This window comes from Trichomycterus rosablanca, chromosome 10 (genome assembly GCF_030014385.1).
Source record: "Trichomycterus rosablanca isolate fTriRos1 chromosome 10, fTriRos1.hap1, whole genome shotgun sequence".
NCBI classification, from domain to species: Eukaryota; Metazoa; Chordata; class Actinopteri; order Siluriformes; family Trichomycteridae; genus Trichomycterus; species Trichomycterus rosablanca.
The window spans coordinates 18,369,368-18,386,581 of record NC_085997.1 but is presented as its reverse complement, the minus strand read 5'-3'; the positions used below and the strand labels follow the sequence as shown (position 1 = coordinate 18,386,581).

The following is a 17,214-nucleotide window of genomic DNA, read 5'->3' as shown; positions in this document are numbered from 1 at the left end:
ATTTTGGTATACAGAAAAATTGAAAAGGGGTCTAAAAGATCGAGAATATGCTAATTTTATGCATAAAAATGCATGCTATTTTTATTTTAGAATTTTCAATGTTTTTTTTTTAAAATACTTTACTTTTTTTCTTTCTTTTTTCTTTCTATTTTTCTTTTTTTCTTCATTTCTTTCTTTTTTCTTTCTTTTCTTTCTTTTTTCTTTCTTTTTTCTTTTTTCTTTCATTTTTCCTTCTTTTTTCTTTTTTTCTTTTCTTTCTTTTTTCTTTTTTACTTTCTTCATTTCTTTCTTTTTTTTTCATTTTTGTTTCTTTCTTTTTTCTTTCTTTTTTCTTTTTTACTTTCTTCATTTCTTTCTTTTTTCTTTCTTTTTTCTTTTTTTTTTCTTTCTTTTTTCTTTCTTTTTTCTTTCTTCTTTTCTTTCTTTTTTCTTTCTTTTTTCTTTTTTACTTTCTTCATTTCTATCTTTTTTCTTTCTTTTTTCTTTTTTCTTTCTTTTTTCTTTTTTTCTTTCTTTTCTCTCTTTTTTTCTTTTCTTTCTTTTTTCTTTCTTTTTTTCTTTTTTTTCTTTCTTTTTTTTCTTTTTTTCTTTTTTCTTTCTTTATTTCTCTCTTTTTTCTTTCTTTTTTTCTTTTTTCTTTCTTTTCTTTCTTTTCTTTCTTTTTTTTCTTTTTTTCTTTCTTTTTTCTTATTTATTCATTTATTTATTATTTTTGTGAACACTGAAGGTTTGCAGGAATTTATCTCATATGGGAGTTACAGTAAGGAAGTCATTATCTTATATTAGCAGAAAATGGAAAAATGGGATCAGTGCCTCCCTTCTCTATATCACAAAACCTAGTTTTCTCTTGTGCTTTTTTTCTTTTCTATCCCCTTGGCTTCTCCTCTCTTACCCTTCTCTCTACCTCTCCTCCACTGTATCCGTGTCCAATCTGTCCCTGATGGAGCGTTTCATTGCTAGTGATGATGAGCAGATGAAGATGAGCTGCACTCACAGCCGGTAAAAGCTGATTATACTCACATCGTGAGAAGCAGTGGGTAGAGAAAGAGAAGGGATGGTGCTAATGGAATGAAAAATTAGCCACAGCGATTATTTACAGTTGCTGTGTTTAATTGCAGTTTGAAAACGAGATCATCACCAAGCTGGATCACGAGGTGGAAGGAGGTCGGGGAGACGAGCAGTACAAAATCCTCTTTCAGAAGATGTAAGACTTGATTACTGGATCACAGTCGGCTTTTAAAGCTTCATAAAAGTCTGTAATCTTGCTACATACACACGCTGACACACGGAGATGCACTTTGGCATCTGAGAAAATGAGTTCCTGGTCTATTGCACTGAAATTTGTTTAGCTTAATTTTTCATGTCAAGTACAATTGCTGTATTGGTTTGTGTTTGTGTTTGTTTGTATTAGTCTTTTGGAGCACTGTAGGAAGCATAAGTATCTGGCAAAGAGTGGTGAGAACTTTGTGAGTTTGGTAGTGCGTCTGCTGGAGAGGCTACTGGACTACAGGACCATCATGCATGATGAGAACAAGGAGAATCGCATGAGCTGCACAGTCAATGTCCTGGTGAGCTCAGATTTCAACCCTTCTACTAAGAGTGACAATCAATACACATGCTTGTACACACTACACATATCGGGTCTGTTCGAAAACCTAGTGAGCTGCCTTGCAGCCTGCTGGCTACGTAGGCAGCTGCCTAAGTATAGAGAGGATTCTAATAAGACATTGAACTCATAATGCAGGTTATTTAGACACACTACCAAGACAGCGATTAGCCTTAAGCTATTCAAACCAATGGGCTGAGGCGGCACAACCCGCTCGCATGGCAGCTAACATCTCCCTCTGTGTACCTAAAATGGTTAAATTGTCACTGTCAAGCCCAAATAAATCACATTTGTACACCTTTATACAAATTAAAAATCAATAAGAATTTGTTTACATTGCAAAGGAACTCCGTGGTTGCTCTGCATTCATCTGCCATATTTGTAATTTTCTGTAAGAAAAGTTGTGCCGCACTGAATGCTGGGATTGCCTTCACCGCTAATGAAACATCATATGCTCCCTCGTTATTTAGTCAGTTTATAGCTTCGAAATAAGGCACCTTATTAGGCAGCATTTTAGGGCACCTAAAAATTTAGACAGCCGCCTTCTCTGGAGCGGGCGTAGGATGACATAAAATACTGCCTATGTAGAGAGCTCACTTGATTTTCTGACAGACCCATTTACTTTCTGACACACTTCCGTGCAAAAAGGAGACCCCATGCAAAGGACTGTAAGCTTTCATCATTCACCCCAAGCCTTTACATTCAGTGGTGTGTGCACATGGCTTACTGTTTAGAGTTTGGCCGGGTATGTTGGCTGCGTACAGTGGCATTCTTAATTAAAGCATCCTGTAGGAATAAGTAATAATTTTACAAACATTCTCTTTACAGTCACTATCTCTAGTGGATTTAGCTTCTTTCCTGTGACGGGTCTGGCCATTCTTTTTAGCTTACTGTGGTACACCCCTAGTAGTGGCACTGCTGTCCCTGCAGAAAACAATAATTTGAAATAATACTTCCAGCAGTCTGGCAAGGTCAGGCTCCAGGTCTAATAATGAACTTAATCAGGTGTGTTATACCATAGTGTCAACTGGGGCTGCACAATATGGACAATATGTAACATATTAAAACTACTGAAACCGTTATGTGCTGCATTTAAAATATCAGGCCAGTGATGCTGATTATTAAAACACCCACAGAAAGATAAAATTAATGCTTTAATTTTTCAATTGCCTAGTCAACAGCAATTACACAACTGGTATTTCTAACTGGCCAGTCTGGTGGGTTGAAAAAAATATTCACTGTTGTTCTGTATTATTTCGTATCCTGGATGCAAATGGTTCTGTTCCATCATGACAAATAGATTGGACAATACAAGACGTTGGCTGTTTTGGAAGTACTTTGGTCAGACTTTGATCAGACAGAAGAAGAATGTTACATTAGTAGGAAAATTGGGGCTCTGTCAGTGCACCTCATCCAACATTCAGGCAACCTAACTTTAAAGCCATTAAAACTAATCCTGTTTGACACTAGCACTCGCCCTACACATTCCAACTGTGCACTGAACTGTAATGGGTGTTAAAATATGGAAAAAACATGATTAGCACTACCGTTCAACTCTGATTCACTTCAGCTATCCCAACGTAGAGCGTTCCTGTAAGACAGGCGTGTCAACCTCATTTTCACAGAGGGCCACGTCAGCATTATGATGGCCCTTAAAGGGCCGATTGTAACGCATCTTGCTGTGATTACAGTCTGCCTTTTAATTCTTGGACAATTTGTTGTTTTTCTTGGAGGCTAAATTCTGTATTTGGTGTCAAAATGGCAAATTTATACTGTATATTTAATTTATACTTTAACTTTTAGATTGTACTCCTTTACAACAGACACGGCCTTATAACAAAAGAGACGTACCGGTTTCTCTTCTTAAAGCAGAAACTTGTATTCACTTTCCCGTCTTTTATTTAACTCACTTCCTTCTGATCAATTGGGATTATTTGTAAATATTTCTCAACATCACTTGTTGAAAAAACGCCTCAGTTAAACACTGATTTTAAGACAATCATACATCTTTTAAACTCTCGCGAGCCACATAAAATGATGTGAATGAAAGTGAATGAAATAGTTTATATTAAATACAATTGTTTTATACAGTATCATGGTTGCTTTGCTTTATGCTTATGTTTGTTTATTTTACAAACCTTGTAGCATATAAAAGCAGCCGAGCACTCAAGGTTTTAAATTAGGATCATCACATGCCCAAATCTATTTATACTCTTGATTTATGGTTTTTATAGTACATAAAAAGAAACCATTTCTAAAATAGCAGGACTTGTCTGCATTTACAAGTTTAAAAAAGAATTACAATCCAGCGCTCACTACCACTATTGATTCTGCACTCCCATGCAAGACTTTATTATTGATTTAACTGCTGATGAATAGAAATGAAGATAATGGAACGATTTAAACATCCTCCAGACCCGTAATGTAGTGTGTTTCTTTGGAGATCACGCACTGCCTTGTTTTCTAAAAGACTAACTGTGAACAGTTGCACGTCTGCAGGGAGTCTGTAAAGGTCAGCTTTCTTCAAAACAGAGTCACACGTCTGCCTGTGTAGAAACACACCAACCTCAGATTCACCCCGTCGCCATCATTCTGCTTTTTCTGCTCTTTTTTTAAACCATAAACGTAAAATCTCTCCGGTTTTCTACCTGTCAGGCTTCTTTTTTATTGTTTGTCTGTTTTTCTGTACTGCAAGCAGGCCTTTATTAAATGCCACACTATCTGTTTATCCACTGAAATGGGCAGGAGGGTTTGCATACATGCACGGATTAACATATTTTGGTCAGATTCAGTATCACACTGATTATCCTGACTATTTTCAAAGATAACCTCCAGTATACACACTGAAGCTACAAATTCTAGTGGTTGGCCCAGAATAATCTAACAACCATCAGTATGGAGCAGGTATCCATAGTTCATCTCATATTCCTTCTCCTTTCTTCACTTATTCTTTTGTGTTTTTGTGTCCCCCCGCCCGCCCCACAAAAATGATTGTGCACTTACACTGATCAGCCATAACATTAAAACCACCTACTTGTTTGTACACTCACTGTTTATTTGATCAGCTCCACTTATCACATAGAAGCACTTTGTAGTTCCACACTTACTGACTGTAGTCCATCTGTTTCTTTACGTATCTTTTAGCCTGCTTTCACCCTGTTTTTCAATGGTCAGTACCCCCACTCCACCACAGAGCGCAGGTATTATTTAGATGGTGGATGATTCTCAGCACTGCAGTGACACTGACAAGGTGGTGGTGTGTTAGTGTGTTAGTGTGTTAGTGTGTGTTGTGCTGGTATGAGTGGATCAGACACAGCAGCACTGCTGGAGTTTTTAAATACCTTGTCCACTCACTGTCATCTCTATTAGACACTCCTACCTATTGATCCACCTTGTAGATGTAAGGTCAGAGACGATCGCTCATCTATTGCTGCTGTTTGAGTTGGTCATCTTCTAGACCTTCATCAGTGGTCACAGGACGCTGCCCATGGGGCGCTGTTGGCTGGATGTTTTTGGTTGGTGGACTATTCTCAGTTCAGCAGTGACAGTGAGGTGTTTAAAAACTCCATCAGCATTGCTGTGTCTTATCCACTCATACCAGCACAACACACACTAACACACCACCACCATGTCAGTGTCACTGCAGTGCTGAGAATGATCCACCACCTAAATAATACCTGCTCTGTGGGGGTCCTGACCACTGAAGAACAGAATGAAAGGGGGCTAACAAAGCATGCAGAGAAACAGATGAACTTGAGTCAGTAATTGTAGAACTACAAAGTGCTTCTATATGGTAAGTGAAGCTGATAAAAATGGACAGTGTGTGTAGAAACAAGGAGGTGGTTTTAATGTTATAGCTGATCGGTGTATGTGGTTTGGTAAACATAAAAAGCAAATAAGGAGAAAAGTAAGTCTGGTATTACAAGCATGTAATGCTCAGTGTCCAGCCACAATCAACAACAGCATCAGCTTCCTACATGAGCATTAGTGAGGAACCATCAGCGACTTATAGTCTGCTAGTATAAACACAGGCTTAAAATGCCATCATAAAATTGATCTACACATCTATCAGTAATATAACCTATGTAATGCACATAAAACAATCATGGCACATCCCTCCCTCTCTAGTTTTTCATGCTGTTGGTTGCCATTTTAGTCTTTAGCCTTAACAATCTTTGGTTCTTTCTGTTTCATGTTGTATTAATGGTGGATTTTATTGAAATGTGTTACCTTGGTTTGTTGCAGAATTTCTACAAAGAAATCGAAAGGGAAGAGATGTACATCAGGTAAATAATTTCTATATATTTTTTTTTAATTTCCTGTTTGTGTTTCTTTTATCCTCTTTGCAGATATGTGTAAAATTAAAAATTGCACTTTTTTTTTACATGCATCAGTGATGTTGAAGCAATAAATGTTTGATTATGTTGTGTGTTCGTTTAGGTACCTGTATAAGCTCTGTGACCTGCATAAGGAGTGTGATAACTACACTGAAGCGGCCTACACTTTACTGCTGCATGCCAAGCTACTGAAGGTACTGTGTGGGTGTGTGTGGGTGTGTGTGTGGGTGTGGGCACGGCGGCTTGGTGGGTAGCACTGTCGCCTCACAGCAAGAAGGTCCTGGGTTCGATCCCCAGACGGGGTGGTCCGGGTCCTTTCTGTGCGAAGTTTGCATGTTGTTCCCGTGTCTGCATGGGTTTCCTTTGGGAGCTCTGGTTTCCTCCAACAGTCCAAAAACATGCAGTCAGGTTAATTGGAGATACTGAATTGCCACGGGCCACGTGCATCAGTGAGCCTTGGCCGCTCATGACCCTGTAGCCGGTTTACCACTGTTCCTCCCTTGGACAACCTTTGATAGATACTGACCACTGCAGACCGGGAACACCCCACAAGAGCTGCAGTTTTGGAGATGCTCTGACCCAGTCGTCTAGCCATCACAATTTGGCCGTCATTTTTCCTGTTTCTAACACATCAACTTTGAGGATAAAATGTTCACTTGCTGCCTAATATATCCCACCCACTAACAGGTGCCGTGATGAGATAATCCTTGGTATTCACGTCACCTGTCAGTGGTCATAATGTTATGCCTAGTTGGTGTAGAATCATGTTGTGTTGCATTTTCTCCCAAATATATTATGAACACAAAATATTCTAATTAATTAGTTTATCTTTGGTCCTAAGTAACTTATTAATTAAATTAATTTATTGTATTGTATATATTCTTTTTTATATAAAGTCAAAGCCGTTTGATGCACCAGTGTGATATTACAGGTTGAGAAAAAATGACTTGGTGGGCTTTTGCTGTTTTGTGTATGAAATCGTACTAAAAGGAAAAACCTTTCAATTCTACAAGTGGATTTAAAGCCTTTTTCCTGGCACTTAAATATATCTGCTTAGTAAAGCCTTTTCAGTATTAGCCTTCCACACACATCCTTCCAGCTTGTGATGCTGCTCCAGTTTGGTTGTATAGCTCAGAGCATTTGAGGGGATTAGTGCTGTGATATTTCTCAAATTCTGAAATGCTCCATGCAGCTGTCGCATTGTGTTTTACAGTAAGCTGTTTTGGAGCTTTGTAATGAGGGAAGCTGGAATAACACTAGCTCAACAGTTTGAGAATTATTTAACTAAAGCTTTTAATTATTTTCTTGCCTTTGTCTACATGATCAAATATCTGAGAAGTTTGTCCAGGGTAAAACCACTGCACTGTTTGTAGAGTGACAGGTCTGTGGGTCAGGATGTGTAGAGCTTAGTTTAATCCTTTCATCTCACCACTTGCCTTTTCAATATAATGGCTGAATGTAGTGCCTAGTATACAGCCATGAACTAAAATAATTGGCTTTTGAAAACCTTAAAACCTTTTATGACATTTACATTTGATTTTACATTTTTAGAAATTAGCAGGTGCTTTTATCCAAAAAGACTTACAACTGTGACCATATTCAATGCAAGCATCTGAGGACCCAACAGTGGTGACCTGGTAGTACTGGGGCTTGAACTACTGACCCTTCAATTAGGGCTGGGCGAGCTCACTAAAGAACTCATATCTCAATATGCTTTTGAGAAGTAGCGATATACAATAAGATATGATACGATATAATGCCAACTTAAGAAAGTACAATGGCAGGCCACTGCAATTTTACTTCAAATAAATGAGCATACAAAAATTCAAAAAAAGTACAATATTTGATAATGCTTTGTTATCATTGCAAAATGAAAGTTCACAGTAAACAGCAGCACCACGACCCACACAGCAGCATAAAATCATAACCACTGCTTACCTGAGCTTCTCTTCTTCAAATTGAGACAAATCTATACTCGTGTGTTGTTCCATTAGGGATAAAATCCACTTTTTTGTAAATGTTTTCCTTCATGTTTTCAGAATATTTTCAGAATATATAAATCCATATCCAATGGATATTTTATTCTCTCGACTTTCGCTGCCCAAAATCTGAATTCAGAAGCACTGATTGGTTTATACAGCTGTTTATCAAGGCTTGAACCACGACTGATTCACTGAAACACATACACACTGATTCATGGAGTTGTTTACACACAACATCGTAATAAAATAGAGTGAGCAAAATAAATGAGTCTTTACCACAGATAAGAGCACAGCTCCCTGATTTGATTCCAATAAATAATTCATTTGAAGTCGTTTCTGACTTGTTTTTGTCGCTACACAGCGCTTTTGTGCTTTGTTTTTAAACGTTCTCAAATGGTAACCTGTGTATCCTAGGCATACTCAATATAACGAATATGGTAATTTTCAGTATTGTATAAAAAGTAATATCGAATATATCGATAATTGCGATATAACGCACAGCCCTACCTTCAATTACTAGTCTATTATCCTAACTGCTGAGCTAGCACTGCCCTAACGTTGTTCAGTCACGTTAAAGGCAAACAATTTGGACTACTTTTACAATTTTAATAACTTGCCTTCCTGCAAACATTATCAGGTCGAATTAAGCTCTAGTCCCACCAGATCCATCATCTAGGAACCACATTAGGCTGTTTCACTACTAAATATAATATGTTTCAAAAAAGAATGCATTTTTATTTTCTTATTATGCAGTTTCTTTTTTAAATGCTGACATTTTTTATTTAAATTATTTCCCTGGCTGGTGAAATACAAAAAATTTTTTACTACACAAGTGCAAGCTGGTGGATTTCACTGTTGGAACTTGGCTAAAGTGATAATACTGTGTATGTAATAAATAATACTGTGTAATTAATTCTAAATGAATATTAAATACATTTTGAGTGATTGAAGCCTGGACGTTGAAACATCCTAGTATACAGGAACCTGAACTGGTGCACATGTCTAGGAGGAAGCATGTGCAATACCTTGTCTGTCTAAATTGTTAGTAAATGTAGGCTATGTGTAAAGAAAACATGGGTAAAAGACAGCGGGTGTGTTCGAAATCCTAGTGAGCTCTCTACCTAGACAGCATTTTACGTCATCCTACTCACGCTCCCAAAAAGAAGGCTGTTCGAATCCCAGCATTCAGTGTGATACAGATTTTCTCACAAAAAATGACAAATATGACAGATGGATACGGATGGAGTTATTTTCAAACATAAATAAATTAGCATTGAGTGTCATTTATTTGCAAAGTCGAGCTTGTCCGTCGAGCTTGTAACCGTTTTTGGTACACAGAGGAAGATGTTAGTTGACATGCTACCACTTTGTGCCACCTCATCCCATTGGTTTGAATGGCCTGAGGCGTACTGTGTAAGCTTAGTAAGCCAAAACAGATGGAATCGCTGTCTAAGTAGTGCGTTCGAATAACCTGCATTATAAGTCAATGACTTATTAGAATCCTCTCTACATAGACAGCAAGACAGCAAGGCAGCTCATTAGGTTTTCGAGCACAGCCATAATGTCCTAAAAATGTGCATATCCCCAAAACTATAATAAATTCAGATGGTATAGTTTTCACTTGGTGAAATTAGTAGTCCTGTCATATACTCTTTATCAATTCCCTTTTGTGCATGCGCTGTTATCCCGGAATTTAAAGGAAATAATTATGTTAGATAATTCACCAGCAGTATACTAGACCTAATAACACTCAAAGATAATCTGAAGTGCAACCTGTAAGGCTGTAGAAATCACTCTGTCCTTCAAACTCTGCACTGCCCTGAATGCAGAAGTATTAGGCTTGTTGGTTAAGGGAAGCAAAAGCATGTGCTGTTTTACATTCAGCACAGCTGGCTATTTCCCATGAGTCTTTTGTCCTCCTGAAGACATTTACCCTGTACTTGTTCCTTGCTGTGTAACCTGAAACATCATTTACATTTGCAGTGCAGTGAATCAGTTCTGACATGACCCTGAGCGCAAAACACCCCCACCACATGCCAGCATTGGCTTTGCTCATCTGAGGGTCAGCTGACCGGACTTAGCCATTCAGTGTGCTCATTATTCTTTGTATTCAAGTCAGGGAGGTTAGGACATTGTGTGGTCTGCAAAACAATACAAGGCATGTTAACAATCACTGATTTGGTAATGGCAAAACAAAATCAGCTATATTTTGTCAGAAATATTCAGAGGTGCTGCTTTTGTTATCTCAGTTTCTGTCCGCTGAAGGTCATGTTAGGCAACATCAGAGATTTTATATGCAGCAGATGCCCAGATTTTATACCCTGTCAAGGTAAAGGTACTTCTATACTTTAGTGAACCTCAGAGTTTTTTTGGGCTTACTTCAGCTAAACAGTCTGAGAGGAATAGGATTGGAGTTATTGGTACCTACATTTGAAGCCAAGCCTGAAAATAGTGTTCACAGGGAATGCCCTGGTGACCAGGCCATCCACATAAGTCTGTGGGGCTGAGCCCAAAATGGCAAAGATGCACCATCCTGTGAGCTCACAGTTTGCAAAATGAAGTGTGAAATTGGGGTGCGATTCCAGTCAGGTAGCAGGTTTAGAAGGGTTAGATGCTTTGACTTGTGATTGCAAAAATAAAGCTACACTGATCAGCCATAACATTAAAACCACCTCCTTGTTTCTACACACACTGTCCATTTTATCAGCTCCACTTACCATATAGAAGCACTTTGTAGTTCTACAATTACTGACTGTAGTCCATCTGTTTATCTGCATTTTTTTTAGCCTGCTTTCACTCTGTTCTTCAATGGTCAGGACCCCCACAGGACCACCACAGAACAGGTATTATTTAGGTGGTGAATCTTTCTCAGCACTGCAGTGACACTGACATGGTGGTGGTGTGTTAGTGTGTGTTGTGCTGGTATGAGTGGATAAGACACAGCAATGCTGCTGGAGTTTTTTAACACCTCACTGTCACTGCTGGACTGAGAATAGTCCACCAACCAAAAATATCCAGCACACAGTGCCCCATGGGCAGCGTCCTGTGACCACTGATGAAGGTCTAGAAGATGACCAACTCAAACAGCAGCAATAGATGAGCGATCGTCTCTGACTTTACATCTACAAGGTGGACCAACTAGGTAGGAGTGTCTAATAGAGTGGACTGTGAGTGGACACTGTGCTGAAGAACAATAATTGTAGAACTAAAAAATGCTTCTAAATGGTAAGTGGAGCTAATAAAATGGACACCAGGAGGTGGTTTTAATGTTATGGCAGATCGGTGTATGTTGCCACATTAAAGTTTCTTTATTATATGTGGACTTACATTCACTGTTTAGCTGCTCACACAGTTTTATAGTTGTATAGTTTTATACTCTTACAGTGTTTGCCTAGGATAGTTGCCATAGGATTGTTCAAAAATATAAACCATATATCTTGTTGTTTTTTTAGCTGTACTAATCAAAGTTCTTCTGAATGTCATTTTCTGGAATGTAATCACTGAAGAAATTATAAGATTGTAATGCATCACGTGATGTGTTTGTAGTGGTCGGAAGAGGCCTTTGCAGCTCACCTGACTCGGAGGGATGGATATCAGGCAACAACACAAGGTCAGCTGAAGGACCAGCTCTACCAGGAGATCATCAACTACTTTGACAAGGGCAAGGTAAGTGCATTCTAGTGCACCCAAGCTGAGCTAAACGCCGTATGTTCTACTGAATATAACTGCCTGCATAGTCTGCGCAGAACTCAAAGCTTAGTTAAATATAAAGTGTCAAGTTTCAACATGGCACATCAATATTAATCCAATTAATTTGACTTAAATTGAATTAGATTGACTTTCCTCTTTTTGACTTTGTTTATCAACACTTGTTGAGTTAAAGTCTCTAAGGCACACGAGAATATATGCAATATATACAGCACACCAATCAATCACAGGACATAGCCACTTATGGCTGTATGTAGACCAGCCTGACCAGCCGATAGCACCACCAGGGGTTTGAACCTTGGATCCCAAATTACACTAAGTGGGCTCGTGTAATTCACAGCTGCATTAACCAAGCACCCACTTTATATAAATATAGAAAAAAAATGTAAGATACCATATGGGTGCAGTCTGTAGATGCAGTTGCTGACTATAGATTGATGTAGAAAAATTATTAATGAATAATGAACGGTCTTTAATCTGTAGACCTTCCACTATTGTTGTCTGATTGGTGTCAGTTGAGCTCATCTCGACTTCCCCCTACATTCCCAACAATTTTCACTACAAGCACTAATAATCACAATTCACAAACTGCATTTTTACATTATGAATAACCTCTTTGATGGCCAGCAGTAAGGGCTCACACAGAGTTTTATTTCGTTTGTGCTTTAGCCTGACTGGGATGGCAGTATGCAGCAACCGATCTGACCTTGCACTAATTGTGTCTGTTGAACGCATGGCCATGCCGGTGGCACAAACATGGGCGTCTCTTTGTTTCAATAAAAAACACAAGTGTTATTTACAATTATAACAATCATTAATTCGTTTTTTGTGATGGGTTTACTTTTGACAGGATGTTATTGAAAGGTGGACCATTCTGAGCTTTGGAAGTGTCTTGGTAGTGCTGGAATGACTATCCACCTAAGTCTGTGGGGCTGAGCCCAAAATGGCAAAGATGCACCATCCTGTGAGCTCACAGTTTGCAAAAATCAAGTGTGAAATTGGGGTGCGATTTCAGTCAGGTGGCAGGTTTAGAAAGGTTAGATCCTTTGACTTGTGGTTGCAAAAATAACGCTATAGGGTCCAGTCAGCAGCACTTGAGCACCCACTTTCTTAGGCCAAGCACACGTTATACACCGATTAGGCATAACATTATGACCACCTCATTGTTTCTACACTCACCGTCCATTTTATGAGAATAGTCCACCAACCAAAAATATCCAGCCAACAGCACCCTGTGACCACTGATGGTAGAAGATAACCAACTCAAACAGCAATAGATCAGTGATCGTCTCTGACTCTACATCTACATCTAGGTAGGAGTGTCTAATAGAGTGGACAGTGAGTGGACACAGTACTTAAAAACTCCACCAGCGCTGATTTGGTCTAGACCATTGAAGAACAATAATTATATCAATCATTAATTAGTTTTTTGTGATAGGTTTACTTTTGGCCGGATGTTATTGAATAGTGGACCATTCTGAGCTTTGGGTGTGTCTTGGTAGTGCTGGAATGACAGAGTTTTAAACACTTCCTCCTCCTAAATGTCACAGCTGGATTTACTAGTAACTAATAAATTAGCACCCCAGTGTAGACATCCATCTACGTTCCAATCACAGCAGAATCTATTTAAAGTGATGTATGCATACTCAAAAGCAGGCAGAGAGCATTCCCTCAGGAATGGACAGTAGAGGATATTAGAGGAGGTTGATTGGACCTCAGTGCCTGTGCTCCTCCTAAACTGTAATGTCTCCATTAGATTCTGGTCACAGTGGAATTGAGCTTATTGTACAGAGAGATCAGGCATGTAAGGAGATGCTGAGAGCTTTCTGCTTGACAGTATGGTCACAGATTCCCAGTAGCATTCCTCCCTGTTCTCATATGTAATTTTACTGCTCGGTGACACAGATTCTGACCTGCACATGTGGTAGATGAGACTGCGAGCAAGCCGTGCCAGTCTAATTAGTATTCCTTACTGAGGGCTCTTTTAGTTCTATCGGTGGGTTGTAAGGGTAAGAAAGTGGAAGAGCAGCTTGTCCTCAAGAGAGAGCTGAGTGTCCTGCCATGATCTGGTACAGACACTATCAATGACTCAATGCAGCACATCTAGTCAATCTATTTAAAGTGTATTTCTTATTGTCGGGACTTTCTCAGATAGCCAATCTCCCGTCTGAGATTGAGTGAGTTGAGTCCGAAGCTCAGGAAAAAGGAGAGATACAGTAGAATTAGAGCGACTGAGGACTGTTTTCACAGAGATTTTAGCTGCATGTTGGCCACATTTTGTACAAAACATTGTAATGTATTTATAAGTAATGTATGAGCCTAAGTGCACAATTTACCTATCAAGACACAAATTGTACATCTCTATACGAGGGATCTTCAAAACGTTTCCACGTTTTTATATTTTCATTGGAAACGGTTAGAGTGGGAGGAGTAGTTATTGGTCGTGTCTTAGAAACTCAGAGAGTTTATAGTCTGGATTAGCGCCATCTGATTTCTACCTTTTTGAACCACTCAAAGAAGCTTTAAGGGGAGGAAGATTTGTGAAAACTGTAATGCCTTGCTACAATATATAGCCAACAAAGGTTTGACCATCTACTATATAAGCATGTTAGACATTCAATTCCCAAACCGTTTTTATTGATATTAACAATAACAGCCTCCACAGCTGTGGGAAATGCTTTCCACAAGGTCTGTTTTTAGAAAATTGTGCTTATAAAATCAGAAGAGCAGGCCGCTCAGGTGTCGAAGCGGTAAAATACACTAGCACACCAGAGCTAGGATTTCAAATACGTTGTATTGAATCTCAGCTCTGCCATCCGTCTGGGCTGGACGGCCACATGAACAACGATTGGCTGTTGTTCGGGGTGGAATGAGCTGGACCAGGGTTCCTCATAACTGGTGCAATTACGTCCTCTGCTGGCTGATTAATGGTGCCTGCGGAACTGTGAGTTGAGGAATAATGCTGATCAGGTTGTGGCTTATCGTGCACAAGACTGATCCGCATATGAACTCGGCATGTGCAGGTGAAAAGCGGCAGTTAGTACTGCTCTCGTGTCAGAGGGGGCTTGCGTCAGTTGCGAAGCTCCTCAGTCAGCAGTGGAGGGTTGTATCGGTAGAGGTGAAAGCATAACGCAATCAGGGTAATTGGATACGACTAGATTGGGGAGAAAACTGTGGGGAAAAGAGAAATAAATAATAAGAAGCACATTAGACGGCCTGTCTTACAACTGATGTTTTAGTTTAGCCCAAAGCTGTTCAGTGAGATTAAGGGTCGAGGCTTTGTATAGACCACCTGAGTTTCTGTAATAGGTAAAAGAGGGAGATCTAGCAAAGAAAAGGAAACCTGTGATGACTCACTTCTGGCAAAGCTGGCATCCTATGACAGTCGTATGCTTAAAGTCATTAATCTCATCAGTGTTACATAGTCTACTACCAATGTGTATCTATAGAGAATGAGTAGCTGTTTCTCTGGTATTTTACAGCCATGGGTGTGACTGAAACATTTAAATTTAATAATTAGGAGGGTTGTTTGTGTCATTTTCTGGGTGGATGGATGAATGGATGGATGTAAACGTGATATTCAGGAAAATATATTAACTAGACTGTGTTTACTGACTTCTAATAAAGCATTTATTTACACTACTTTAGACTGAGCTATAGCACTGCCCCAAGCAAATGGAAGGATGGTGGATGGAAGCATGATGGTCTGTCAGTAGCCACATGAGTTTAAAAGATGTCTGAAGTGTCAATAGGAATATAAAGTAGCATTTAATAATATTATTAACTGTATACATATGAAGTTATGATAGCCATATCTGGCTAATTCAGATTATTGTTAGTGTTAAAATATTACTAGCTATGCCATTCTACAGTTATCCACAGATATCATGTTGCCTGAACTTAAGGTACCAGTCACTAGTTATAAATGCACATTTATAGCAAACTAAAAGCCTTTGAATTGTGTTAAACTTGCTGATGGCCCTCTTACTGCCTACCCAAGCATGCACCCATCTCCCCCAGCCACCCCTTTATCTCCTTAATCCTCTATTACTTTTCTGCATATTGACTGACTTAAGAGACGTTTATAAATTGGTGAAATTAATTATCTTGCTGAATGTACAGCTCAATAACACATTTTGAGTTTTATTATATTTATGCCTGGTGCTTTGAGTTATTGCAGCAGCAGTTATTTTATTCAAGCAGTCTGGAAATAGCTTTTTTGTCCCTCAGGATCAGAATCACTCAAATTGTTAGCAGCAGAAATCATATTAATTCATTTCTTTTGTTTAGTAGTTACAGTATCCTTCTGAACCAACAAAAGTTCTCAATAGGACCCTGCAAAGATAGCTTCATAAATAATGCATTACGTTCATTCCAGCACATGAGCCAGATTTCTTTTCCAGTTCTAGATTTTTGTGATCAATGTTTTATTATTGATGTTGTTTGGAGTTATTAATAATGCCCACGTATAATAATATTTGCACTGCTGAATCATTGTGTGAGCTGTTATCAGCTAAAGGTTTTCTCCTACGCTCCTCATTATTGAAGGTTTACTGTATGTCTGGTACACAAATGCATTTTATTGCCATATGTAACACTGTACTCTGACCCTGACACTCCTACTTTTTACATAATTAATAAACTACAGTAATAGCTCAATTATTTTATATTTTTAAGCAGTAGATTGACATTTGAGTTCGTTCTACGCACAATAAAGTTGATAAATTAAGACTGGTTTATTTTATGTCTTGAGTTTGCTGTCTCAGATTTGGCTAGGATGTAGTTAATGTGGGTAAGATGTTAGGGGACCTATAACCACCAGAGGAAAGTGTGTGTGTAAGCAAGCATATTAAATATTGGACCCTATGACATATTAAATGCATGTTAAATTGTTAAATCCCCATGAAATATATCTTTACTGACTTATTCTAAGGGATTTAACTTTACATTTTCACTAATCCTGATTAATGTCTAATCATTGTTGTTTTCTTGATGTCTTGATGAACAGATGTGGGAGGAGGCCATTATCCTGGGAAAGGAGCTAGCAGAGCAGTATGAGAATGAGATGTTTGATTTTGAGCAGATGAGTGCTTTACTGGTAAGCTAAATTTCTGTGTTTAGGTTTCATATTTAAGATACTGACCATTTTTTTTTGTCATTAACAAAAAGCACTGATACTATTGCTGGGAGAGGGTGGAATTATTTTAGAGTTGCTTAATTGCTTGGATACAATAATATCGTTTTTTTGTAGTATTGGAATATTGATGTGACTTCTTATGTTACGTTACACTAACAATAAAATAAAGTGAAATATTTACAGATGTCCATGCATTCTGTTCTGTTACAGAGAAAGCAGGCACAGTTTTATGAAAACATAGTGAAGGTGATCAGACCCAGACCAGACTATTTTGCAGTGGGTTATTATGGCCTGGGTTTTCCATCCTTCATCAGGGTGAGTTACTCACATTTATATAAGAATGTAGTTACCATGTCTTGATAAACCTTTAATTCACAAGGCCATGATATGCTAGAATAGGACATTGTTTCTCTATAACTGGCACATAGTTAAAGGTATAAAATG

The 17,214-nt window shown here is 38.5% G+C and overlaps 1 protein-coding gene across 3 annotated transcripts in view; it reads left to right on the top strand.

The window, feature by feature from the left end:
- Nucleotides 1-17,214, top strand: part of dock1 (dedicator of cytokinesis 1) — a 469,250-nt gene that overhangs the window by 386,593 nt on the left and 65,443 nt on the right. For all 3 annotated transcript variants that reach the window (XM_063002899.1, XM_063002901.1, XM_063002900.1), the window contains 7 exons: nt 1,119-1,204; nt 1,412-1,568; nt 5,852-5,892; nt 6,047-6,137; nt 11,472-11,591; nt 16,642-16,731; nt 16,981-17,085. In XM_063002899.1, the coding sequence (XP_062858969.1) occupies nt 1,119-1,204; nt 1,412-1,568; nt 5,852-5,892; nt 6,047-6,137; nt 11,472-11,591; nt 16,642-16,731; nt 16,981-17,085 (690 nt within the window). The remainder of the gene's footprint in view (nt 1-1,118; nt 1,205-1,411; nt 1,569-5,851; nt 5,893-6,046; nt 6,138-11,471; nt 11,592-16,641; nt 16,732-16,980; nt 17,086-17,214) is intronic.